Raw genomic sequence first — 25,130 nt, 5'->3', positions numbered from 1 at the left:
GGGCTCAGCTGAGCAGGCTGTCTGATAACCCAGCGGTGACCCCCTGCAGGTCTGACCACATCCCTCTGCAGTCATCTGAACTGCCCAGGCAGCTCTGCCATCAGCTCATCTTTTCCGAGCCACACGTCTGCCCTTTGTAAAGGAGTCTCCTCTCCCTCAAGCCAGTCAGGACCCTGACCCTCCACCTCTGCTTCAGCCCAATCTACCCATGGATGGGAAATCCACTTACCCAGTGCTTGTGCTGTGCTCCGCTGTGCTACGTCGCTTCAGTCGTGTCCGACTCTTTGCAACCCTATGGACTGTAGCCCACCAGGCCCCTCTGTCCATGGAGATTCTCCAGGCCAGAATACTGGAGTGGGTTGCCATGCTGTCCTCCAGGGGATCTTCCTGACTTAAGGATCAAACCTGAGTCTCTTATGTCTCCTGCATTGACAGGCGGGTTCTTTTACCACTAGCGCCACCTGGGAAGCCCCACCTACTGCTTACTGACCAGCTGTCCTCAGGTGGACTGCCTGCAGAGAAGACAGGTTGAGGAGGAAGTAGCAGAGGTGCCCTGGGGCCCCCAAGACCCACACACCTAGCTGGACTTGTTTCACACACTACAGGCACCACCAAAGACAGGGAACAGGCTGCCCTGGCCCAGCCCCAGCTCCAACCCTCTGCCCAGCCTACAGCCCCAGGAAAAGGTTATCACCAGGAAGTTCCACCTTACCATTCCATATTTTGTTTCCAGTTATCCTCTCCTTCTTCCCTAAGTGCCCCTAAGACACCCCAACAGGCCAAAAGATGAAATCAAGATGCCTCCAGGGATAGTGCAGAACTAGGCTCCTGGCCCACTGGGAAGGGCCAACAGATTCATGATGCCCAGAGGTACACAGCCCCAAAGAGAGGGAGGCCATGGACAGCTGAACAGCCCACCCATCCCGGTCCTATACTCAAGCCTGTGGCCCTGAAGCCAGCAGCATGTCCTGGCCCAGGCTGACCTCCAACACTGACACTCTGTTTCCAGCCCAGGGCCCCATCAGCTGAGCTGCATGGCCCCAGTGTCTGCCCTTTCTGCAAAGATAAGCAAATTAAGAAATTGCCTACCCTGCCTTTAAGAACTGAGAATTCAGAATTGATGATAACACTGCCCACATGCACAGCAACTCACAACACAACCCACTTCCACGTACATTCTCCCAGCCAGTCCTACATTCTCTGCTCTCTCCCTTAGTGAGAGAGAGAACACAACCCTATATTAGAGAAGGAAACTGAGGCACAGGGGGGGAGAGGGATCTGCCCAAACTCAGCTGATGGAGCCAAGCTAGTGACCGAGGTAGTCTGACTCCAATAGCAATAGCTCATGCTGAGGTTACCATGTTCCGTGTGTGTTTCATAGCCTCATTTGAATTCAGGCCTGGCGTCCTGCGATTCATGGGGTCGCAAAGAGTCGGACACGACTGAGCGACTGATCTGATCTGATCTGATTATTATCGGGCTCCTTTTGCAAACATGGAAACCAGGGTACAGAGAGCGGAAGAGGTGTGCCCAAGGTCACACAGCTCATTAGAGGAGGGCTGGGATGGCAGCTCAGGCAGTCTCTCTGGGACCCATACCCCTACCTTCTCTATCATAATGCTCTCAGTGCAGTCCACCCTTCTGCAGCTGCCTCTGGTGTGTGGCTGGACCCAAACAGTCCTCAGAAGGACCCGGACAGGGCCCAGGTTACCGGGTGCTCAAGAGGAGGGCAGGTCAGGGGCTGGGCTCAGCCTCCCAAGCAATACGGCAGCAGATGGAAACTGGGGCAGGTGCCAGGGAATTTCTTTCCAGGCTGGGGTGGGGGTGAGGGGGTAGTGCTGAAGACTGTCCCACCTCCTGTCAAAGGGGGAGCCCTCTGGCTAGGCTCCTCCATGCTCATCTCAGCACCTGCTTCACCACCAATGGACACCCCGGGCCAACCAACCTAGGGGCAAAGGGCCAGCACCAGATGGCAGCCCACAACTGGTTGGCAACAGGCAGCCAGGGGAGGTGAGAACTGAGCCCATACAAGTGATTTGGGGCAGTAACTCTAGCGGGAGAGTGCAGCTAGACTCTGGGCATGAAGGGGAAGAGGTACCCAGGGTGGGGAAAGCAGAGCGCCAGGGTCTGGCATGGTAATGAAGGGAAGTCAAATCAGAATGGTCCAGGTGACAGGAGCCTGCCTTCCTCACTGGGGCCCAAGGCTGGCTTTTGGGCCTGGACCAAGGAAGGTCACAGCCATGGGATGGGATGTGATGATGGGAAATGGACCAGCAGAGGAAGCAACAGATATGGATGCTGACATGTCTGAGGCAGAGGCACATTCCTCCTGCCTTCCATCTCCCTGCAGCTCCTCCTGGGGGGAGTCAGGGGAGGAGGCTGGGAGAAAGAAATGAGGAAGGCTTCTGTCTAGGAGGAAACTACCTTGAAGCAGTTCTCCCTGTGGAGCCAGTGCCAAATCCAAGAAGACCCCGTGCAGAATCAGAGAAATGGACACACACAGACGTGAGGTTCAGAGCTCCAAAGCCGCAAGAGGCCCTGGAAGCCTTCCGAGCAAGACCTTTCAGGGCCTTACTCAGAGCATTCCTCACACTCCAAGCTTCCTCTGACCCCTCCCCAACCCTGAGTCCATGACTATACCTGGTCCTCAAAGAAATGACCCACCCCTAACAAGAGGTCGGTGGGAGGTATGAGGATGGTGGGATAAGGAGCCCAAGCCCACAACAGCCCCTTCAAGAGGCTCAGAGCTTGGTGCCCAGCCAGGACCTACAGCTACTAGTAATAGCAACCCTTCCCGTCCCCCCATCACCACCAGCACCCGTTGCAGGGGCTGAGAGACCAGGGTGATCTGTCTACAGGGCAGCTGCTACTCAGCTTGAGCCCTGAGGCCACAGGAAAGTACACTCAGTGAAACGGGCAGCTAGTTTTCAAGAGAAACTAAAAATGAGTTTTTGTTGAAACTCCCGGTTTTAAAATAATTCACAAGTCAGATATTTATAATCATGTAAGCCACGGCTGGGAATTCCAACTTACTGTGTGCTCATGATGTATAGGCTCATGACTGTAGGCATGGTCACAACAGCCTCAGCCATCACTTGACTTGGCCTAGCTCTTGGGAGCCCATGTCAGGGCTCAGGGCTGGACAAGGCAAGGCAGAGGAAGCCCTCCTCGGCTCATGTAGACTCTGATGCCACACCTCATGCTTCCCTCAGTGGTCTGCCCACCCCTACCCCTCTGATTGGATGTTCCCCTCAAATGCCTAGCCCTCTCCTCCTATCCAGGGCTGCCTCTTCCTTCTAGGCCAGCTCAGAATCACCCTAAATGTAGAAGTTCTCAGAATTTCCACCACCTTTCTTAGTCCTGAGAGTCAACCCTTCCCAGCAGCATTCCATTCTTGCATCTCTGTTCCCTGTTCCTAATCATTCTTGATGCATTTTTATATGACTGGTCCTACCTTAAACTGCTCAAATCAGAGTCTGGCCAGCCAAGTTGAGAGACAAAAATTAAAAAACCACAGGGGGGACATTCAGCAATAAATAAGAGTGGCAGAGAAGATGACAACTTTTCTCCTTCTATCACGGCACTTGTGCTAAGTCATGTCCGACTCTTTGTGACCCTATGGACTGTAGCCTGCTAGGCTCCTCTGTCCTTGGGATTTCCCAGGCAAGAACACTAGAGTGGCTTGACATTTCCTTCTCCAAGGGATCTTCCCAACCCAGGGATCAAACCCACGTCTCCTGCATTGCAGGAAGGTTCTTTACCACTGAGCCACCAGGGAAGCCCCGTCAGGGCACTCAGGTCACCTCAAAACATGATAGGTGCCCGCCATGGCTTCCAGGGGCAGCCCAGCATTCCTAGCCCCCAAACTCTGCCCATATGGCATTGGGCTTGTGGTGAGAGTGCCACCTGGTGGCCATTTCAGAACAGAGCAGACTGTTGCTGCTGCTGCTGCTAAGTTGCTTCAGTCGCCTCCGACTCTGTGCGACCCCATAGACGGCAGTCCACCAAGCTCCCCCGTCCCTGGGATTCTCCAGGCAAGAACACTGGAGTGGGTTGCCATTTCCTTGTCCAATGCATGAAAGTGAAAAGTGAAAGTGAAGTCGCTCAGTCCTGTCTGACTCTTAGCAACCCCATGGACTACAGGCTACCAGGCTCCTCCATCCATGGGATTTTCCAGGCAAAAGTACTGGAGTGGGGTGCCATTGCCTTCTCCAAGGGGACTGTTAGCAGAGACTAAATGTTGACCCTTGAACAACATGGGTTGGAACTGCATGGGTCCATTCACACGTGGATTTTTTCAATAAAAAATGCTAAAGTGCTACACAGTCCAATCCCCAGTTGGTTAAATCCTCACATGCAGAAGAGCAGAGTCAGAGGGCGGACCTTAAGTCATACATGTATTTTCGGCTGCACAGTGGGTCAACACCACTAACCCCACTTGTTTAAGGGGCAACTCTACATGTTCCCAAGCCTTCCTGGAGACAAACTCCTCCCTCTGCTCCACCCTACTTCTCCCCTCCCCTCCCTTCCCCTCCCTTCCCTCCATCTCCGAGACTTCATTCTCGGTGTCCAAGGCCTGAGGCAGAGCAGGATCTTGTGGGAGTCATGTGGAACCCATGAAGACTAACATAGTCTCCTGACCCGATATGGCTGGGAGGCCAATGATCAAGTCCCAGCTTGGCCACTGACTCACATTAAGTAAGACCCTATCGCAGGCCAGGCCTCTATTTCTTTGTTTACAAAATGAGAAAGAGAGGTTAAACCAGCAGCTCTTCTGGTCTATCTGATCTAGACCAGAGTAGACAAAGCCTCCTCATTCTATCTTCTGCATTTGCTTCTTGTTTGTAGGCTGAAATAAACCTGCTTTTAAATCTCTGGAGGATAGGAGGCGTTCCAGGACCCTTCCAGTTCTGATGTGATCCTTGGGCCTGCTAGGGCCACCTGAGTGAGGAAACGAAATTTTTGCAAACATGTGATTTCCCACATTCACTTTCTTTCCTGGATACCCCAATTCTTGGGGTCAGAAGTAACCCTCAGAAGCCGTTCAGTCCCACCTGGAGCCCCTACAACTGCCCTTCTGGATGTCATGTGGCATCTGCTCACATCCAGTGAGGATGCGCTTACCCCCAAGGCAGCCTCGCCCATCTCCTTAGCTCTGACAAACAAAGGCTTCTTCCCCAGTGGAAGACTCCTACCCAGTGGTCTCATATCTGTCCTCTAAGGCCTCTGTCCTCACAGACCACATCTAATCACTCTTCTTGGAATAGAGCCCTGCAGAGATTTCAACACAGAGGTCATGTCCCCTGAAATCTTTTATTTTTTCAGGGTAAATAACTCCATTTCCAACTCGGTCCCACGTGGGGCTTTGCTTGGTCTCTCTAATCCTGGTTGGTCCCTAGGATATCATCAACCAGTCATTTAACAAACATCTACTGAGATCACCCTAGGCAGTCTGGTTTGTGACCATCTCCTTCCAAGACTGGGGTGTAGATCAGATACAGCACCTAGAAGAGAGAGGAGTCAAGGACTGGAAAGACTTCTCCGCTCCTATTACAGCCCCTCCAGAGGTACTGCCTTGTTGGGCTGAGACACTGGGTTGCTAAATCTTGTTGATTTTAGCTTAGGGTGGTCCTTGAACCAATTCCCATCCATCAGCAATGGCTTTCTGAGAGACTGGTTGAGAAAGATTGAGTCTGGATCTGGGCCCACGAAGGGAAGACAGGAGAGCCCATCATGCAGAAGAGCAAGTGGTTTTCTGGTTTCCTCCCACAGGACCTCAGAGTGTCCCTGTTTCTGTCCCTCCTGTCAGGGGTGCCTCATTGTCAGGATCTTGACTCCATCGGTCATCTAGAACATTCACCAGTCCAGCTCTGAGTGCCTTGGCATCTCTGGTATACATGTTGTCAATGTCCACTTACATGTGTTGAGGGAAAATGTCAAATAGGACACAACTGAGACTCCAAGAGGTTAGGCTCTCCATGGAAAAGAGACCTACACTTCAGTCAGTCTGACTTAGAAGCCTGATTTCCCTCCAGGACTCAGGCTTCCACTTCCAGGAAGGATAAGTAGTGAGCAGACCCTTCAGGCCCTTTGAGTGGCTTCCGGCCTGCCAGGCAGGCATGAGGCCCCAGGTGCGTGCACTGATGGAATTGCGTGGACACAATCCTGCCCAAGTTCTAGCTCGGCCCGTTTCCTGGCACAGTCACGTCTGGTTAACGGGATGCACTCGTCTGTAAATGGGGATAATAAGGTCTACTTTTCAGGGTTGTTGTGAGGATCAACTGAGATGGCATATGTGAGTGCCTAGCTCAGTGACTGGCACAGAGAGGGTGCTTGATAAATGAATACTGTTGCCCTGCATTGCTGTGAGCTGCTTTTGCCAAGGTGGGTAGGGCAGTGTCCGGGCCTCCGCAAAAGGCATTTCAGGCATACAGGAGGCAGAATTCTGTTACCAGCAACTGCAGTCTATAAGAGCCAAAATATGGCCGGCCCCAGGGGAGCCAGGGGCACAGCCAAGCTGATCCAACCTCAACCCAGGGCCAGAGCGGGTTTGGAGAGGCTGGATAAGCAGATAGAGGGAGGCCTAAATACCACCCCCCAACCCCCCCTTCCTCAACACACGTTCACTGCCAAAGGCTGTGGCAGAGGCTACGAGAGGCCACCTCAGGGTAGGACTCAGAGCTTGGTCGGGGGCCCAGGCCATATGGGGCTGAGGCAAGGAGCAGAACTGGGGCCCATGTGCCCAGCAAGCTGTGCCAGCCCAGCCCCATGCCAGCCCAGCCAAATTTGAGTTATATCAGGAGAAGGGATCTGTTCAGAAAACTCACCCATCTCTGCATATTTGCATATTCTATTTTGGGGTCGCTTCCTTTTTTTTCCCCTTCGCTTCCTAGAAAAGTTCTTGTGATCAATTCCAACTTCACCTCTGCTGAACTGCAAACACTCACTCTCTATCCTATCTTCCCTCCAACCACCCTCTCCCTGGTCAGGTACTCCAGGGTTCTCTGTCCTCCCTGCCTCCGCTGCCCCCACCTAGTCAGGCCTCAACCCCTGCAACTGGGCTCTGTGCCAAGGTCACCATAGCTCAAGCAGTCAAGTCCAATATCAGCCCCTGGGTCACCAAACTTCTCAGTGGTACTTCATACCACCTGACCATGCCCCTTTTGTCCAGTTCTTTCCAGCTTCTTTCTGTCCAGCTCTGATGACTCCTGCTCTAGCCTTCCCAGAAGCAGCCCATCATCTCCTTCCGGGTCCCACGTCCAACAGTCACTATTTATTATAAAGTCTAACTCCTTAGTGGATGTCCCTTTTCCTGCCTTTCCTTGAAAAGCTGAATGCCCTTCTCTCTTGACACAGGCCTATTCAATTTAAAACTTCCTGATCATTATCTCCAGCCTAGAAACCTCCAGCTGTCTCCCAGACACCCCCAACTGGTGTCTCATGGCCCCTCCAGCTCAGTATATCCCAACTGGTCTTGTACGCCAAATCCCAAGCCCAATACCTCACTCCTGCCGCACCACCCTCTACCCACTCACATCCTGCCTGCCCCCCAGATCTGGTCTTTCACATCTCACATCCCTCTCCTCCTCCCAGCCCCCTGCTGCACTCTAGTCGAGGCCCCCACCGTGTCCCATCTGCAGGCAGTGAGCCTCCTAGCTGGCTTCCCACTCCCAGTCTCACTTCCCACAAATCCAGCCTCCACGCAGCTGTCAGATTCTCTCACACGAGTCTGGTCCTCCACTGCCCTGCCTAGAGTCATCCACGGGCTGCTCTCTGCCTTCAGGATGAAGCCTTAGCTCCTCAGCCTGATGAGACCCCCCCCACCCCACCTCCCACTTCTCTCAGAAGCCATGGGCAGCAGTGGGAAGGTTGCCAGCTTTGGAGTAAGTGGACCTGAGCTTCCAAGGCTGATCTGCCCACTGCACCACCATGGCACTGGGGACAGGTAACCTCTCAACCTTGGTGCCCCCATCTGATAAATGGAGTTAATCATAATACTCACCTTTGCCAAGATGAGCCGTCAATGCTGACTCAAGTCTCCTGCCCCACCCACGCTTCTCCACACCTGCCATACTGCCCATCACACTGTCAGTTCTAAGTGGATCACAGCTTCCTCACTGGTCTCCCCTGCCCAAGCTCGCCCCACTCCCCATCTCTTCAAACACAGCAACCAGCAGCCTTTCTAAAATGTAAACCCAGCTCTCCCCCCGATGCAGATTCTCCTGTGACATCCACTGCCCCTAGGATAAGTCCTAACTCCTTACAAGGCTGAGAGCGCTCCAGCCTCTGCCTACCTTGAAGTCCACCCTCACACCCAGGGCTCCAGGAGCCGTGTCCTGTCCGCTCCCTGCCCACTCTGAATGTACACCTTCTGGCCCAATTCCTCCTCACCTGCGGCAGGCCTCACGTCAGATGCCACCTTCTCCAGGCAGCTGTCCCTCACACACACACACACACCCTACCCTAACCCAACCAACTGAGCTCCATTTCCTATGAGCCCAAGCCCATAGGACCGGCCTGGCCTGTTCTCATCAGGCTTAGTGTAAACACGCTTGTCTGTTTTACCAACGGCACGGCTCTGTGAGAGCAAGGCCCTTGTCATGTTTAACTGGCACAGAGTAGAGACTGAATGAATGTTTGTTGAAAGGATAAAGGGGACAATAGTGAGGAAGGAGTCCTTAGCCCTTGGAAAGCCCCAGGCTCAGTGGGGGCACTTATCAGACCCAAAATTTACTATTTAAAACATGGTTACAGGAAGCAAAGCCAACATACCCAGACCCTGGAGGAAAGAGCTGACAAAGAAGGGAAAGGGAAACTGTGGGGACAGTTCAATTCTGGGAAGCAGTATAACTGGTATTTGGGAGTCAGTTCCAGGGACAGGGCAAGGCGACCCACGTGTTCCACAGCATAATGGGCCGGGGGTGTCAAGGAGACCTAGCACAGTCCCTGGGGGCCGGGGGCAAGTTGCCACAGGACGGAAACCAGCTCAAGGCGGGCTGTATCATGGAGACGGGAAGGGCTGTGTCAGCCCCATTTGACCAGACAAGTCTGTGAGGATGGAACTGGCCTTTGTTTCCATCACAAACAAGCCAGACACATCAGGTTCAGAGACAGAGCTTCCTGGTCTTTGCTCCCGACCACAAAGAGGCAGTTGGGTTCCAGGCAGACCAGTGAGGCACGAAGAGGCCTGGCGAGCTCTGCGTCCTTTCAGCCAATGCAAACACCCCTCAACATTAGCTCTCGGGAGATGTGGAGACTTCCCATTTTCTGGAAGGAACAAACAATGTTCAGACCACATGTGGAACAGTGGAGCCTCCCAAGGACTTCTCTGTAAAGTGTCACCGAGACTGGAGGCCATCTGGAAAGAGGAACAGGACTTGCGAGGGGCCAAATCCAGGAGGACATGTCCAAGAGCAAGTGAATTCCTTGTGTGTGCTCATTCTCTCAATTGTGTCCGACTCTTTGTGACCTCATGAACCGTAGGCCACCAGGCTCCTCTCTGCTCATGAAATTCTCCAGGCAAGAATACTTGAATGGGTTGCCATTTCCTACTCCAGGAGATCTTCCCAACCCAGGGATCAAACCCGCTTCTCGTGCACTGACGGGCAGATTCTTTACCACCGCACCAGCTGGGAAGCCCATCTCTCCTGAACTGAAGCCCAGCTCACAGAGCAGAGGGAGCAGGCTTGCTCTGTATGGTCCCTTAAGACAGAAAGGGAGCTAAGAGGTAAATGTTCTGAGGAAGCAAGGACAGAGCAGGCAGTCCTAATCAGGGGTAAATCTTCTGTCCCATGAGGTGACAAGCAGAAGATGAATGACATAAGCATGGAGGCTGCAGATGAAATCTCTGCCAAAGGCACATGGCAGGAGCAGCCCTCTGAGCAACTTCCCACCGAAACACCAGCTGAAGGGAAGGGTTTTTTCCTGACAGAGTATTCAAAGCACATGAAACCCACTCGCTCAACTTGGACATGTCTGCGACGCACCAGGGAATGCTGTGCCAAGGGGAACGAGAGCTCAGGCAGATGGAGCAGCAGCTTGGGAGTTGGTGCCCTCTCTGCAACACGAAAGCTGGGCCCTGTTGGTGTTGGTGTTGTTGTTTAGTATTGTTATTTAACTGCTCTTGTATTTATGCCTTCAGGACAGAGACATGGGCCCTGCCTCCTGGCATGGCTCTGAGGCCTGGATCCCGGCATCATTACAGAGCGGGCATCAGAGTGCATGGTGAGACTGGCCAGGAGAGGGACAAGGAATCTTTCACAAGCCTTTGGGAGAGGGAGCAATGGCGGGGGATGAGGGGGTGAGCTTCCACTCGGCCATTCCTCAGACTGGTCATCCCAGGAGCACAAGGCTCTTCTGGCCACAGCCGTAACACAGCAGCCACCCTGGAGACTGGGCAGCAGTCCCTGGGCACGTTCGGAGGAGGCCACACCCAGAGCACCAAAGGGCCTGGAGGCTATCACTGGAAACTTCTGCCAAAACACCAGTGTGGGCATCACGCGGCATCTCGGGACACAGATTTCAGCTTCTCCACCCGGGGCCCAGCTGATGCCATGGCACCAGAACGCACACACCACGCTTGCCCCACCACCACCTCTACCCACTCACATCAGCCAGAAAGGCCACACAATGAACAAAACAGAAGGTCGACCATCAGGTGTATTGGGGCGAGTAGAGACGGGGCACCTTCAAGAGTGCTTCCCATGGGCAGCCACCTTAGCAGTTTGCTGGGGGTTCAGGTGGAACAGGGAGTTCACGGGGCTCCTCCGGCAAAGATGAGCTCCAGGGCCGCCTGGATGTCCCCCCCGGTGGCCTGCAGGGCCCGCAGGCTCAGCTCATCGTCCTGGATGCCCATGTCCCTTAGCTGCTGCAGCTGGGGCTGCCACTGGCTCTGCAGAAAGACAGGACAGGGAGGAGAGGTCAGTAAGGATCCTACAGAGACTTGTTCACCTCTAGCAGAAGGTGTGTTCCTCCAGGAAAGCTGCTGACATGAGGTTCCATACAACACAGCACATCAAGGTCTGTGGACTGTGGAAGAGGTCTATGGAGAGGCCTGAGAGTTTAAGGAACAAATTAAAAGTTTTTCCAAAAAAAAAAGGGGAAAATGTATCATAAAGATCAAAAAGAAAAAGCATAAAGTATACAATGTCTAAATTTCAAAAGATTACTTTCTTTCTCTGCTGTATCTATACACACACACACACACACACACTTTTAAATTACTTTGTTGTTTTAGTATGATACACAGTGCCTGGTGGCTCAGTTGGTAAAGAATCCACCTGCACTACAAGAGGCTGCCTGCAATGCAGGAGACCCGGGTTCGATTCCTGGGTCAGGAAGATCCTCTGGAGAAGGAAATGGCAACTCATTCCAGTATTCTTGCCTGGGATATCCCATGGACAGAGGAGCCTGGTGGGCTACACCCTGTAGGGTTGCAAGAGTCGGACACAAGTGAGCGACTAAACCACCAACACCACACTGTGAAAAGTCTCACACTCATCTACTCGTCTCCCCCATTCCTGATAACCTACTTTATTTTCTTTGAGGAAATATAAATACACATTCCTATACTTACCCTTTTCTTATTATCGCTCCTTTTTTCCTATCATATTAAGGTATCATAGAAAACGCTTGTGGATGTCCCGAAATGTACCACAGGAGGGCAGCTTCTAGTCTTTGCCGTTATAGAAACGCTGTGGTGACTGGTTCTGTACAAATGTCACCCTCTGCATGCACATACATCTCCGGGATAAATTCCGAGCAATGGGACTGCAAAGAATTACAGGCCATCTGTACTTCCTTCTTGGTGAACAGTCTGTTACTATCCTTTGCCTGCTTTTCTACAGAGCTGTTGGTCCTAAATCACTAGAACTTCAATTCAGGGAGGTTTTGCCCTTTGTCTGGTCTGCGTTACAGATTTCTTTCTGGTTTGTGATCAGCTTTCAGACTTCGCTTGTTCTTTTTGTACGTTGGTTTGCTTTGCTTTGCTTTGCAGAAATTTTCACATTTATGAACTCAAAATATATGTTGCTCTTTATACAATGGTTCCTTGATTTTTTGACTTTCAGCTATGAATGACCTTCTATATGGATTTAAAGAAATTTAGTGTTTTCAATATCTCTGACTCATGAAAGAGGAAGTACGCACCTTAGGGAAAAGGATGTGTTCACACTGTGGGAAGGAGAAGGCAGTGATGATGAAATGCAAATTCAAAGAAGCAGGCAAGCAAGGGTGAGGATGTGGAGGAGTTTTAGAAAACCACAGAAACCGCCTCAAGTTTCGTTTACAGGCCAGGTGGAGACATAAAGATTTCTGAGCTGAAGAGCAGAATGAACAAGCATCAGGCTGCAGATGATGAAGGAACCAAAAAGACCAACTGTCTCCAGGTCCTGCTCCTGCTCCCCTCACTGTCCACCGAGCCACATGGGGCAGTGAGAACCACATGGGCCGGACCCTGTCCCTGTCATTTAATGACCTGGACCAGTTCATGACCGTGGACCAGTTCCAGAAATGACGTTCATGCCCCAGGCTTAGCAGCAAACAAAAGAGAGTAAAGCAAACAGCTTGTGCACAGAGGCGTGCAATAAAATGTGAACCCCTGGGTCACACACGTAGCTGCTAGCTAAGCTTCTGTGTTCCACGAGGCAGGGGGGATGGTATCGCTCCCTGGTGACCGCCGGACAGGCCTCATCTCCTTACGCAGGCACTCAAGGCCCTCACACTCCGGCTTCTGCTCTGCTTTACTCTGGCCCCATCTCAGGATCTTTCATCGTGGATATTGCCTCTGCTCTTGCCAATCTGTCCTGTGTACCTCCACATTCGCTCACACAGGTAGCTGCCTCTGCCGGGACACCACATCCCCTCAACCAAACATCCCCTTCTCTGCCTGGCTAACCTTAAATAATTCTTTGACAGTAGGTACAAAACCACTTTCTCAGAAAAGTTTTACCTGACCTCAAGCCTGGGCCAGCTTCTCACCCTGTTGTTCCTCAGTTCAGTGACTGTCTGGCGCCCCTCCATGGCGGGAATGAGGACTGGCTCATCACTATCCCAGGAGCTGGACCAAGCTTGGACCAGACAGGCTCAAGGCTCAGTCAATGCTCACAGGATGGACGAATGACTCCTCAACTGAAACAGCCACTGAAATACCCAAGCCAGGCGGTCAGTGGAGCCAGGCCATGGGCACTGGGTGCAGGAGTGGAAGCTGCAGGGACACCCGCCCTTGCTGGGAGCACCCTCTCCTGTCACGCTGCCACGCCCCAGCTGTTCCTGCAGCAAAGCAGGCCAAGTGGAACGGGCCTCCGGAGGACAGAGGAAAGCTCAGCATCCAAAATACCAAAGAAGCCATGTGAACATCAGAAGGGGGAAGACTGACCTGAAGGCTGGGCTGCCCCGAGGCCTGCAGGGCATGCTGCAGGGCTTGGCTGAAGAGATCGTTGGTGATGGGCGTCCCTGACTGGACGCTGGAGGACATTGGGGAGGTCCCTGAGGAGTGGCCCTAGAGACAGACCATGGTCAGTGCCACCCTCAGAGCCACCCCAGTCTCCCAGCACACACCCACTGCCGTCACATCGCCCCACGGTGCCCTGCGTGCCTCACCACTGCCTCCCAGCAGGGGCCAGCAGGAGACAGCCACAGAGCCACCTTAAAGCTCTCTATGTGCGCAGGAAGGGTTCTGTACTCTCTTGCTCCACGGAGATGGAATGGGACCCCTGACCGAGCCTAGGACCCATACTGGCAGAGGAAAGATGGCTTTGCTGGCTGGAGTGACTATCACCAGGAATGCTTAAGCCTGTGATATACGCCTGGCCACTTTCAGGAATAAGTAAGGAACCATTATGCGACATGAGGTTCTTCCAACTGCTGAGAAGAGTCAGTCAGGCCTAGGATGAGCCCCAGACTTCTGAGCCTAAAGGCAGGTGAGGGGAGGTCGCCTGAGCTGCAGTGGGAAACCCACTGGGGCTCCAGGTAGAGCTCAGATCAAAGCAGATGGAGCACAAGGATCAGCAAAGGTAAACCCACTCTACCACTGGGCCCTTCTCCCTGGGGGCCTGGCCTGGACTTCCCACCCCTCTCTCCATACCTGGGGGCCTGGCCTGGACCTTCCCACCCCCTCTCTCCATACCTGGGGGCTCGGCCTGGACTTCCCACCCCTCTCTCCATACCTGGGGGCTCGGCCTGGACCTTCCCACCCCCTCTCTCCATACCTGGGGGCTCGGCCTGGACTTCCCACCCCTCTCTCCATACCTGGGGGCTTGGCCTGGACCTTCCCACCCTCTCTCCATACCTGGGTACCAGGAGTCGGCGTGTGAGAGCTGCTCTCCGGAGTGCTGGCCAGGGCCAGGGCAGTGGCCAGCTCGCTCTGGGTGATGGGCCGGGGCCCAGCAGCTCCACTGTACCCCAGGGAAGCTGGGCGGGAGCTGGGGGTGCTGCTTGAGGGCGTGGACCTGGCACTCTGGACAAGGGAGGTGCCCAGATCAGGGGGGAAGCCCTGAGTGGTTTTCAGAACCCCACCCCTGCTCCAAGAACAGTTCTTGGGGAGACTCCCCAGGCTGCCAGGGTCACAGCAATAGTGTGGCGGACCTGGGCCCCCACAGGGCCTCTGACCACCCCCTGCTGGGCGTGCCAGGTCCTGAGGAGGGCACCTCCCCAGCACCATCTCCCCCAAATGGCGGGCAGCCCGTCACTTACTGGGTGAAAGTCGTCCTCATCATCAGAGAGCCCTTCAAACAGGAAGCCACCTGGAGAAGGAAGGACAGATTTCAGGAGGAGGAACAGGAAGGCACAGGTGCTGCTCCAGCGTCTCGGCACTAGTTACTCCAAATTCATGTTCTCATCTCTCCCCTGGAAAATTACAGGACAGATGCTCTCCCTGACTCAAACCCAGAGTTCCCAAGGAACACCCTCTGCCAGCACTATACATAGCTGCGAGTAAAGCAAAGCCCTGGGCCACCGCCCATTCCCCAGGGGCCTGCATCCCGCAGTCCAGAGGCTCACCTGGCATGTCCCGGTAGGCGCTGGAGGGCATGCCCCGGGAAGAGGAGTCGGCCCCTGGCATTGGGGTGCTGCCTGCCACCGAGTGCAGGACCAGGACAATGGCATTGACCAGGGCAGGGTGAGCAGGCACCAACCTGAGATGGAGCAGGAAGAAACTCAAGGGTGACTAAGAAGGAAAGAGCATCCTTGGGCTTGACAGGAATTCTGGGCGCCCCTCCTAACAGTCAAGTCACCCCTGCTTGTCCTTAAATTTCCCAGTCTTCAGCACCTCCCTCCAGGCGGCATGTCTTCCTGCTGCTCTGCCTTACCCTGGGGCCCTCACAGATGCTTCACTCTCCTCTCTGGCAATGCATGATGGGACACGCACAGCCCAGAGGCTCAGGGGTAGTCTCCTGTCTTGACTCCAACACCACTTCACTGGGAAGTCTTTGAGTGGTCCCTCCTCTCCCGAGGGTTTGGCTGTTTTCTTCACTTGAAGATAAAGGGACATAACCTCTACTTTCCCTTCCAACTCTAAAATTTTGGGACGTATGCACCTATTTCTTTCCCAGCTTAAAATCCTTCACAGTCTCCCTAATATCTACTGAATGAGATCTAAACTGAGCCTGGCCTGCAAAGCCACCTCCCTTAGGACGCTGCTTCACCCCACCTCTGTCTGCCCCTGCCCTTGGGCTTTGTCCTCACCTCCCCCCACCCCCACCCCCTCCTCCAGCCCTGGCTCCTCCCTACCTCCTGACACATTCAGAAGAGAGATTTGGGGGATGGGCTCCAAGAGCAGAATCCAGGGCGACCATTAGGCTTCTGGCCCGACCATGAGGAGAGAAAAAGTGCCCTTAGTAAGACGGGTATACTTACGTATCAAGCATGTTGGGGTCAGCAAAGACAGAGAAGAGGTCCTTGTCCTGGAGAACCCCTGAAGGAAAACAGGACATCTAGCCAGATCCAGTGGAGAGGGCTTGAGGCAACCAGCTTAACAGGGGTATGCGTGGAAAGTGGGGCAACAACGTGCCAGCAGCACAACCCACGTGCTCTTCATGTTGTTCCCCAGGCCCCTGCACGGAGGCTACATCCTGTGCACAGCACCCCAGCCTCTTTCCCCGTGTCTCTAGGCTCTCCCCTTGTCCATCAAGGTGCGCAGGAAGGCTTCCCTGACTGCTGTGGTTTGGGCTAACTGCTGCCCTCACATGTCTTCCTCACAGTCTCACTTCTGGTGTTACTTAGGCCACGATTTCTCTGTGGGGCTGCAGTTCTTGGAGGGTTGGGTATATGGAACACATCTGGATTACTCTGCCTCCTGCCACAAGACCAGCGAATCTTCACATGAAGTGTCAAAGCTTCTTTAAGGTAACTGCCTCCTCCTGGCTTCTCCTTCTTCAACAGTTCCTATTTCCTTCAGTTCAGCCTTGCACTTACCAAGAGCAATGGGGTCACTGCTGAGGCCTGGGGTGGCCACAATGATCTGATCCAGAGATTCCTTATTGCTGAGCATCTTAAAGACCTGCAGGAGAAATGGGGGGAGCTGAGCACTCCCACTAGCTCGGTGCACTCAGAAATACCCACACACAGCTGAAGTACTTCCTTCCTCTAAGTGCTTGCACACACACCACCATACTGGAACAATAGCCCCAGGGAAGAGATGAACCTCTTTTTTTCTCTGAGATCATGGCTTACTGGAGGGGAAACAGCATAAAAGCAAGATCACAATAAGCCTTCAATCTATGGTCCTTACCCCCATTTCTAGTTCTAATGCTTTCACAACAAAAGCTCTTATTATAAGCCCAATAACAAAGGTTTCTCTAGATTTCAAAAGTCCTTTTCAATCTCCAAACAACTATCATTTTTCATTTATATATATTGGGAGTTTGCAGCTGTCTTCATCTTGCTTATCAACTCTCCTATGGAAAGTCAACAGTGCATTTTCCCAGCGAGGGGATCCTGGGAAGGAGCGGTGGGCAAGCAGTTCAGTCCAAGCCAAAGAATAAGGCCCAGCAGAAACAGCATACGGATCCTTTGACTGTAACTATATTCATTCCATGAGGCCAATATCAGGAGAGGCTGTATCACTATCATTAGAGGGAATCAACAATGCCTAGCTGAGAGCCTCTTTGGGGGAAGACAGGGTTCGACTGGGACCCACAGACATGGCGAAACCTCCCCAATAACTCTGAGGAGCCATGGCAACCAGCTTCCGGCTCCCTCTCTGCATCACCCCTCTCCAGCAGGCCTGCCAGGAGTCTCACAGAGGGTTCAGCACACACTCACCGCCTCCCTGTAGGAGGAGCTGCTGTGCAGGGCAGTGTGCAGCACTCGGAACTCCCTCAGGGCAGCCACTTTGTCCACAGGTTCTGGGGATGAGACACTCAGTTACCCTATGACCAGGGCCTCACCCCTGCCACAGACACAGAGCATCGCTTCAGCCAGAGTCCAGGCACGGGTTCTCTTCCCTCCTCACCCCACTAAGAATGGGCATCCGATCAAAAAAAGCTACACCACACACATGAAAACTGCACTCTCTTTTTAAGTCTCTTTGGTAGATAAACAAATTCAAGTTCTAGCAGAGGAGACTCTTACCTTAGGAAAAAGACTGTTCTGATCAACATCCCACTGCAGGAATTCTAGACTTTTCACACTTGGAAAGGAGGAGGGTATAATGAACTCAGTAGACTTTTGTGCAGTGATTTAAAATAAGTGCTGCAAGCCATCTGAACAATATGGAGCCATGTTGACACAATATGTTAAGAGAAAGAAATAGAACATAAAGTTGTATGGGTGTTCTCTAGTAAAACTTTATGAGATGTCAGTGTGCGTGTGGGCCAAGGCTGGACGGGAACAAGCCAAGGTGACAGGATCGGGAGGGTAACTGGTTTCTCCTGGGTATTTTCTTTCAGGCCTCTGTAATATTATTTTGATTAAAAAAAAAAAAAAAAACAAATAACAAGAAGGACCAAGACAACATTGTACCTCTAGGCTTCTGAACAAACTTTCATCACACGTCCAAAAACAAGCATGTCACTAGAACTCAAAGTTCCTTTTTGATCTTTGGACGTTATGACTCATACAAATGGGAAAGTCTAGCAGTTTTCTTAGTTTTAGTTGGTCACTTTACTATTTAGGACATCCGCCCATTTCATAGATTTAGGACATCCGCCCATTTCATAGAAATTCCGGTAAAACAAGGGGGAGTAGGCAGGAAGTCCACCCTGGATCACACTTTTAAAAGTGTGGTGACCCTCACCCAAGAAGGCTACTTGTGATTATGTGGCCTTGCACTGCTCAACTCCAAAGGCATGATTTCCAAAGTAAAAAGAGAATGGCACCCCTGGGGTTCTGTGTGGCAACCACACCCTTACCTATTGTTCTAATCATGAGGGTTGTCTCTTGAAAAATATTCACCTGAAGTAAGTTACCTGGCTTATTCGTTAAACAAATTTGTGCTAAGCATTTACTCCACGCTTTTGGAGTGAATCTTGTTTTGTGCAAGGCACAGGAATGTAAAAAGTAAGAGTCCCTGCCATCAGGGAACTCTTAAAGACAGGAGGAGAAATGAGACAGACTCAAAGACACATACACACAATTACCAAATACCATGCTAAGGGCTTCCACAACAGAGACATGGACCACAGTGAGGGCATTAGGCACATGGAGGCCCACAGCCCCCGGAGAGAACGTTTGAGAAGAGTATTGAAGGTAGAACAGACAGTGACCAGGGGAAGAGGTGCTATAGGCCTAAACGAGAACAAGCGCAAAGGCTTGGGAGAATACAAGCATGAGGTGCTTCGAAGAACACTAAGCTGTTTCTATGCTGGAGCCCAGGGTACACACCCCTGCTCAAACAGCAGGCCTACGTGAGATCCTAAAGGGATGTGCAACCTTCTGCAGAGAACCACCAAAGGGATCCAGGTGGGAAGGAAGCAACTGACACTTTTCTCCTCCTACAGGATCTAATCTGGTGGAAGATAAAGAAATGTGCTTCCTTTTGAAAGGACACTCAAGGATAAAATATCTAAAATGCCACCACAAAAATGTCTTTGCAAATCTAAAAGTTTATTTTCACCTCCGAATAAAAAGTCCGTTTGTTTCAAAAATAAATTTCCAGGGGATAAAAAGGACTTGAAATCTTAAGCTCATAATCAGCTAAGAGTTACAGGTTGTCTCTTAATGTCTCTGAGCTAATCTCATCCTTTGGAAGTGGGAGGCAGCCAGCCCAGTGGAAAGAATACTCTTGAGCCAGGAAAATCTGGATTCACATCCCAGCTTTTGCATTCATTTTTCTAAGCAGATGACCTTGAATGAATATCTTTCTAACTCTCTTTTTCTTCATGTATAAAATGCTAATACTGTTACCTGACCTGCTGAGCCACTTGATTAAATGAGATATCAAACAGCAACAATCTGGCTGGAAGAAGCAACAAATGCTCCTTTCCGTCTGTCAATCCCCTCCAGCCAAAGACCAGAGGGGCACACCTGCAGCTGTGCAAGGTGTGTTACTGCTCTTACAGAGGGGACGCGCACCACCAGAACCACGGGGCATCTCAACAAGAGCACGCTAGAAGGGACTCAGAGGATGTGGGCTTTAGTTAGGGGACTCGGTGGGGGAAGTTTAAAGAAGCAGTGTTTTGTTGTGAATTGGAGGCTGTCAAGAAGTGGGGGTGATTTTATGATTAGGTATCTTAATAATTCTTATCTAGAAGGAAGGAAAACTAGAGCAAGATGAAAGCTGAAATTGGTGAAGAAACAGCAGTCACTCCTAATAGGCAGGATAGAGGGTTATTTGGTCATTTCTGTGGTTGGTCAATGTGCAGGTTTATGGCTCTGTTCAGAAATGAAAAGAAATCTTGTTTTTATCTGGATCCGTTACAGCCCCAGAGTGAGCAGCCTTGTAAATGCTGGTGACCTGTGAAATTGTTCACGATTCAAGGCCTAGCTGAAGCCCAGGCCAGCCCCTGGATACCAGAGACTGCCTTTCTCTTTCTCACTTCCCATCAGGGTACAAAAGAAGATCTTTTTGTCCTTTATGTTTAGAATTGAAAAGAGGGAGAATTTCAAGCTGATAACCAGTCACAGCAATTGTGAAGATTATTAAAATATGCCAAACTGCCCATTTTTAACAAAGCTAATCTCCTACACAGCTTAGCTTTATCCTCAGGGAGGCTTTTAAAACACAGATGTGAAATTTAAATTATGAATTCCAAGCAGCACCTTTTATCAGTAAGTCAGAAAGGCCTGAGAGGCTTTGTATGTTTCCTCCAAGAGCTACGTTCATACTACTTGAATATTCTCAAACTCCGGGAAGATAAATTAGCAGGAGTGAGGTGACTGAACAAACCACCCGCCTGAGGCAGTTTGTGGGAAGATTTGCGCACATGAGAACACACCATAACATTTAAAGGGCAAGGAGTTTTCAGCTTCTTTCTAATGACAACAAAAATAACCAAAAAATACAAGGTTTGCTGAGAAACAAACTGTTGCCCTAAAGGAATTTAAATAGATACATACTCTCCATCCCACTAACAGAAGGCACTGTTAGTGGCCACTGGCAGCAAGAAAATAAAAATTACACTGTTCATCAATGTGTCTAATCCAACAAATGATAAAGATATCCTTTATTATCATCTCAGTAGATCTCCCCTATGTTCCCCCCAGGCCCTTGCCTCAAGGACACACAGACCCTCCTTCCCTTGCAGATATTTCAGAAGCTCTGCCTGTCTAAGAGCCAACACTCACCCGGTTTCTGGTCAGGCTCAGGCCAGGACTTGCGCAGGACATGGACTGTGGATCCAGGTTGAATGCCATAAAAGTCAAGGGTCTGATCATCTTTTAGCTTCCGGCCACAGTATATCAGATCTGGGCGGGGGGAAGAACCATTCATTTATATTTTACTCTTCATAATAATTTAAATGACTTTTGTCCCCTAAGAACCTTATCTTGATTGGACAGATAGCTAGAGAATGATATATGCTTTAAACGGTACTCTTACTTAATAAATACATTTTGCCAGCCTGGGTGGGAGTGGGCCCTGGGGAAAATGGATACATGTATATATATATGTAGGGCTGACTCCCTTCACTGTTCACCTGAAACTACCACAACAATGTTAATGGACTAGACCCCAATACAAAATAAATAAAGTTTGAAAATAAATAAATACATTTTAATAACAATTGTTACAAGAGCAAATTGATAAAATACAGAATCTATGCACAGGAAAACTCTAGAGCTTAACATCATGGAGACTGCACCATTTAAATGAATGGGAAGATGTAACAATAAAAAAGAATGAACCCCATGTTTTTAGGACTAAAAACACTTTTTTGCCAGCTTATACCATTTTGCCCGTTTATATGCCATTGCATTAATAATATACGGCTTCCCAGGTAGCACTAGTGGTAAAGAACCCGCCTGCCAGTGCAGAAGACTTAAGAGACGTGAGTTCGATCCCTGGATTAGGAAGATCCTCTGGAGGAAGACACTGAAACCCACTCCAGCTGGGTTGGAGAGTCCCATGGAGAGAGGAGCCTGGTGGGCTACAGGCCATGGGTTCGCAAAGAGTTGGACACAACTGAAAAGACTTAGCATGCATGACTGAAAATAAACTTTTTGCCAGTTTATACCATTTTTCTAGTTTATATGCCATTGCATTAATAATATAATTTAATTATATTCACTTTCTGAAAGTGATGCTGGAGTCCAGGGTTTGATCCCTGGTCAGGCAACAAAGATTCTGCACGCCACACAGCATAGTCAAAAATAAAAAAGAGAAAGAAATTATATTTAAATTCCTTCTTCCTCCACTAGAATGCCCTTGCCATCTCTCCTTTTTCACTGCCTTCCCTCTAACCAACCAACCAACCAAAAATCCTTCTAACCGTCCCTTAAGACCTACCTCAAATGCTATATACTAAGGGCCTTTCCCTTGCCAGCACCTCCTTCCAACCCAAGTTCTTGCTCTTTCAAAGAATGTCATAGTTAAGGAATGCTGTGATGAAGTAGTTCAGTATATTGTACAACTAAAATGGCAGCCAACAGTTTTATTATATGATTTGTTTCTATTCACCTAACAACAATCACTTTCAAGCAGTGTTAACATTTGTTTTCATTTAGTCTCTAAGTCGTTTCCGACTCTTTTGCGACCCCATGGACTGTAGCCCATCAGGCTCCCCCTCCCATGGCATCTCCCAGGCAAGGATACTGGATTGGGTTGTCATTTCGTTCTTCAGGGGATCTTTGCCACCCAGGGATTGAACCCTCAACTCCTGCATAGGTAGGCAGATTCTTTACCACTGATCCACCAGGGCAGCCCGGTGTTTACATTATAAGACAACAAATCCCAAACTCTTAGTTTACCCTTATGATTCCAGAATGATTCTCCCCCAAAAGAAATCAGAGCAGAAGCCCATCCCCAGTCCACAGAGACTCACCAATCAGCTCAGGGTCTGGAACAGACTCCTGGAGTTTGCCAGCAATAAGCTGCTTCAGAAATGAAATACTATATCCCCCCAGAGAGTATTCTCCAAGCTCTGTCTCTGGCAACCGAAGAATAGATTTGGGGGCAAGTGGCTGGTCAGCCAGCTTCACCGCCAGGTGCCAATCTGAGAGAGACATCCTCTCTCTTTCGCGCTCTCTCTTTCTCCCTGTAAAGCAACAAAGCCTCAGTGGTTAAAGGACAGACCTACACCACCCCCACCCCACCAAGGGGTTGAAGGAGAATTCTCTGTGACTGTTGGAAAAGCTCAGGATGCAGCATCAGGAGGCCTGAACTAGAATCTGAGGTCCTCTTTTCACTCATTCTATAGCAGCAGGAAACTTCAGCTCTCTAAGCCTCTTTGGCTTTACAGTGGACATAAAAATGCCATCCCACCTAACAGGAGCGTTGTGAGGTTCAAATGAGATCATCCAACCCTCTCCTTTATATACACTCCGTGTTTCTTCATGAACTTTTGCTTTAACCAAAACAACTTTACCAGAAGCTCCCTGCCTCCTGCTTCTCCCTGTTAAATATCCATGCTGCCACTCATCATTTTAAAATGCAGATATGATCAATACACTCCTCTGTTTAGAAATCAAATTACTTCTGTGAATAAGTCTAAACACCACAGCCTGTCAAAAACATTCACATCTGTTCTCTCTACCAGCCTTCCCCTCTCAAGAGTTCTGGGCTGCCCCACCCTTCCCAACACTTAAGTCCACCCCCACCCAGCCTGGATTCAAAACAAAGCTCTCCCCCACTCTGCTCAACTGCTAACTCTGCATGTAACTCCTCTTCCCTCTTCCCTCTCTAAGCAAACTCCGATCAAGAGCAACTCAGACACAACCTCCTCTGTTCTCTCTCTCTCTCTCCCCCCTCTGTTGTTGTCACATTCCCTCATGACAAAGGGTTACAAATATCTATACTATTTACTTCTCAATCGTCTCTGCATCTCATTCTTAGAGGCTTGAAAGCAAAGACTAGAATTTTTTGTCTTTATTGACTCAATGCCCGGTATTTATGGGTACCAAGAAAATGAATCAGAAACCCGGCAGTTGGGAGAAATAAGACAAGACAAGCCCTTGTTAGAATCATTATTGCTTCCAAAGTGGCTTCTTCGGAAGAGGAAAGAAAAGGCTTTGAGGCTGTGCAGCAGATCCTAAGGCACCCTCAAACCTTCCATCTCCAGGTTGATGGCAGGGAAGGAAATGGATCTTTTAATATACTATATATCATTTAATCCTCACAACTGTTCTGAGACAGGCATTATCATCTACATATTACAGCCGAAGAAACCGAGATCTAGAAAGGTGAAGTCAGCGGCCCAAGGTCACTGATAGTTAATATTGCGACAGGGACACTATCTCTTGGGTGACGACCCCACCACTCCCACAGAACCAGCTAACTAGTCACCACAGGTCGATCCCGCGCGGCCCGGGACCCAGCGCCCTCACCCGTCCCGCGGAAGGAACCCGGCCGCAGGGCCGCCGGTGTAAACACTCACTCAGGTCCTCTCGCCGGAAACCGGAAGCTCCGCGCTGCATTCTGGGAGTTGCAGTTCCTGAGGCGGCTCCCCACCACCCACCCCCCGCCCCTTTATAAATAGCTGGCCGGCAAGGGGAAGCTAGTTGTAAAGCTTCCGGTTTCCGGGGGTGTGGCTACTCCGCAGTTTGAAAATGGGGGCGCGAGGGTGTCTCCGCGCTTTCGCGTGATAGCGTTATGTATCACTCAGTCTTCCAAGGCGCAGGTCACCGGAACGGGGTCTGACGTGAGGTTTGTGTGCGCGCGTGCTAAGTGGCTTCGGTCCTTTCCGACTCTTTGCGACCCCGCGCACTGCAGCCCGCCAGACCCCTCTGTCCATGAAATTCTCCAGGCAAGAATACTGGAGTGGGTTGCCACGCCCTCCTCTAGGGGATCTTCCCGATCGAACCGGCGTCTCTTTTGTCTCCTGCATTGACAGGTGGGTTCCAGGTATGATGTTTACAGCCCCGCGATTCCCGCAATGTCCTGGCACCCATGCAGAGTCCGCAGGTTACGCCAGGAGTAAGTCAAGGCTGTATGTTGTCACCCTGCTTATTTAATGTATATGCAGAGTACATCATGTGAAATGCCGGGCTGGATGAAGCACAAGCTGGAATCAAGATTGCTGGGAGAAATATCAATAACCTCAGATAGATAGATGACACCACCCTGATGGCAGAAAGTGAAGAAGAACTAAAGAGCCTCTTGATGAAAATGATAGAGGAAAGTGAAAAAACTGGCTTAAAACTCAGCATTCAAAATTCTTAGTGATGGGAATACCAAACCTCCTTCTTCAAAAACTAAGATCATAGCATCCGGTACTATTACTTCATGGCAAATACATGGGGAAATAATAGAAACAGTGGCAGACTTTATTCTCTTGGGCTTCAGAATCACTGCAGATGGTGACTGCAGCCATGAAATTAAAAGACACTTGCTTCTTGGAAGAAAAGCTATGACAAACTTAAACAGCATGTTAAACAGCAGAGACAAAGGTCCGTCTAGTCAAAGCTATGGTTTTTCCAGTAGTCATGTATGGATGTGAGAGTTGGACCATAAAGAAAGCTGAGCACTGACAAAGTGATGCTTTTGAACTGTGATGTTGGAGAGGACTCTTGAGAGTCCCTTGGACTGCATAGAGATCAAA

General features: G+C 50.6%; 1 protein-coding gene across 5 annotated transcripts; it reads right to left on the bottom strand.

Annotated features, from left to right (window-relative positions):
• Positions 1–10,641: 10,641 nt before the first annotated feature.
• Positions 10,642–24,009, bottom strand: UBL7 (ubiquitin like 7). 5 transcript variants are annotated; one of them, XR_009492039.1, is made up of 12 exons: positions 23,967–24,009; positions 22,416–22,628; positions 20,722–20,841; positions 17,260–17,342; positions 16,411–16,495; positions 15,853–15,910; positions 14,998–15,131; positions 14,692–14,741; positions 14,288–14,455; positions 13,376–13,498; positions 11,576–13,140; positions 10,804–10,891 (listed from the first exon to the last, which is right to left on the bottom strand). XR_009492039.1 is itself a non-coding variant. In XM_005221920.5 (11 exons), the coding sequence occupies exons 1-11, from the start codon at positions 24,004–24,006 to the stop codon at positions 10,754–10,756; spliced, it is 1,212 nt and encodes a 403-aa protein (XP_005221977.1). In that variant the 5' UTR covers positions 24,007–24,009; the 3' UTR covers positions 10,642–10,753. The 5 variants fall into 5 exon arrangements, 3 of the variants coding, with proteins under 3 accessions (XP_005221977.1, XP_024837483.1, NP_001015573.1); XR_009492040.1 differs by having other exon boundaries at positions 23,917–23,988; XM_005221920.5 differs by lacking the exon at positions 11,576–13,140 and having other exon boundaries at positions 10,642–10,891.
• Between the last annotated feature and the right edge of the window lie 1,121 nt (positions 24,010–25,130).

This window comes from Bos taurus, chromosome 21 (genome assembly GCF_002263795.3).
Source record: "Bos taurus isolate L1 Dominette 01449 registration number 42190680 breed Hereford chromosome 21, ARS-UCD2.0, whole genome shotgun sequence".
Classification (NCBI taxonomy): Eukaryota; Metazoa; Chordata; class Mammalia; order Artiodactyla; family Bovidae; genus Bos; species Bos taurus.
The sequence above is the reverse complement of the archived record's forward strand: the minus strand, read 5'-3'. Positions and strand labels throughout refer to the sequence as shown.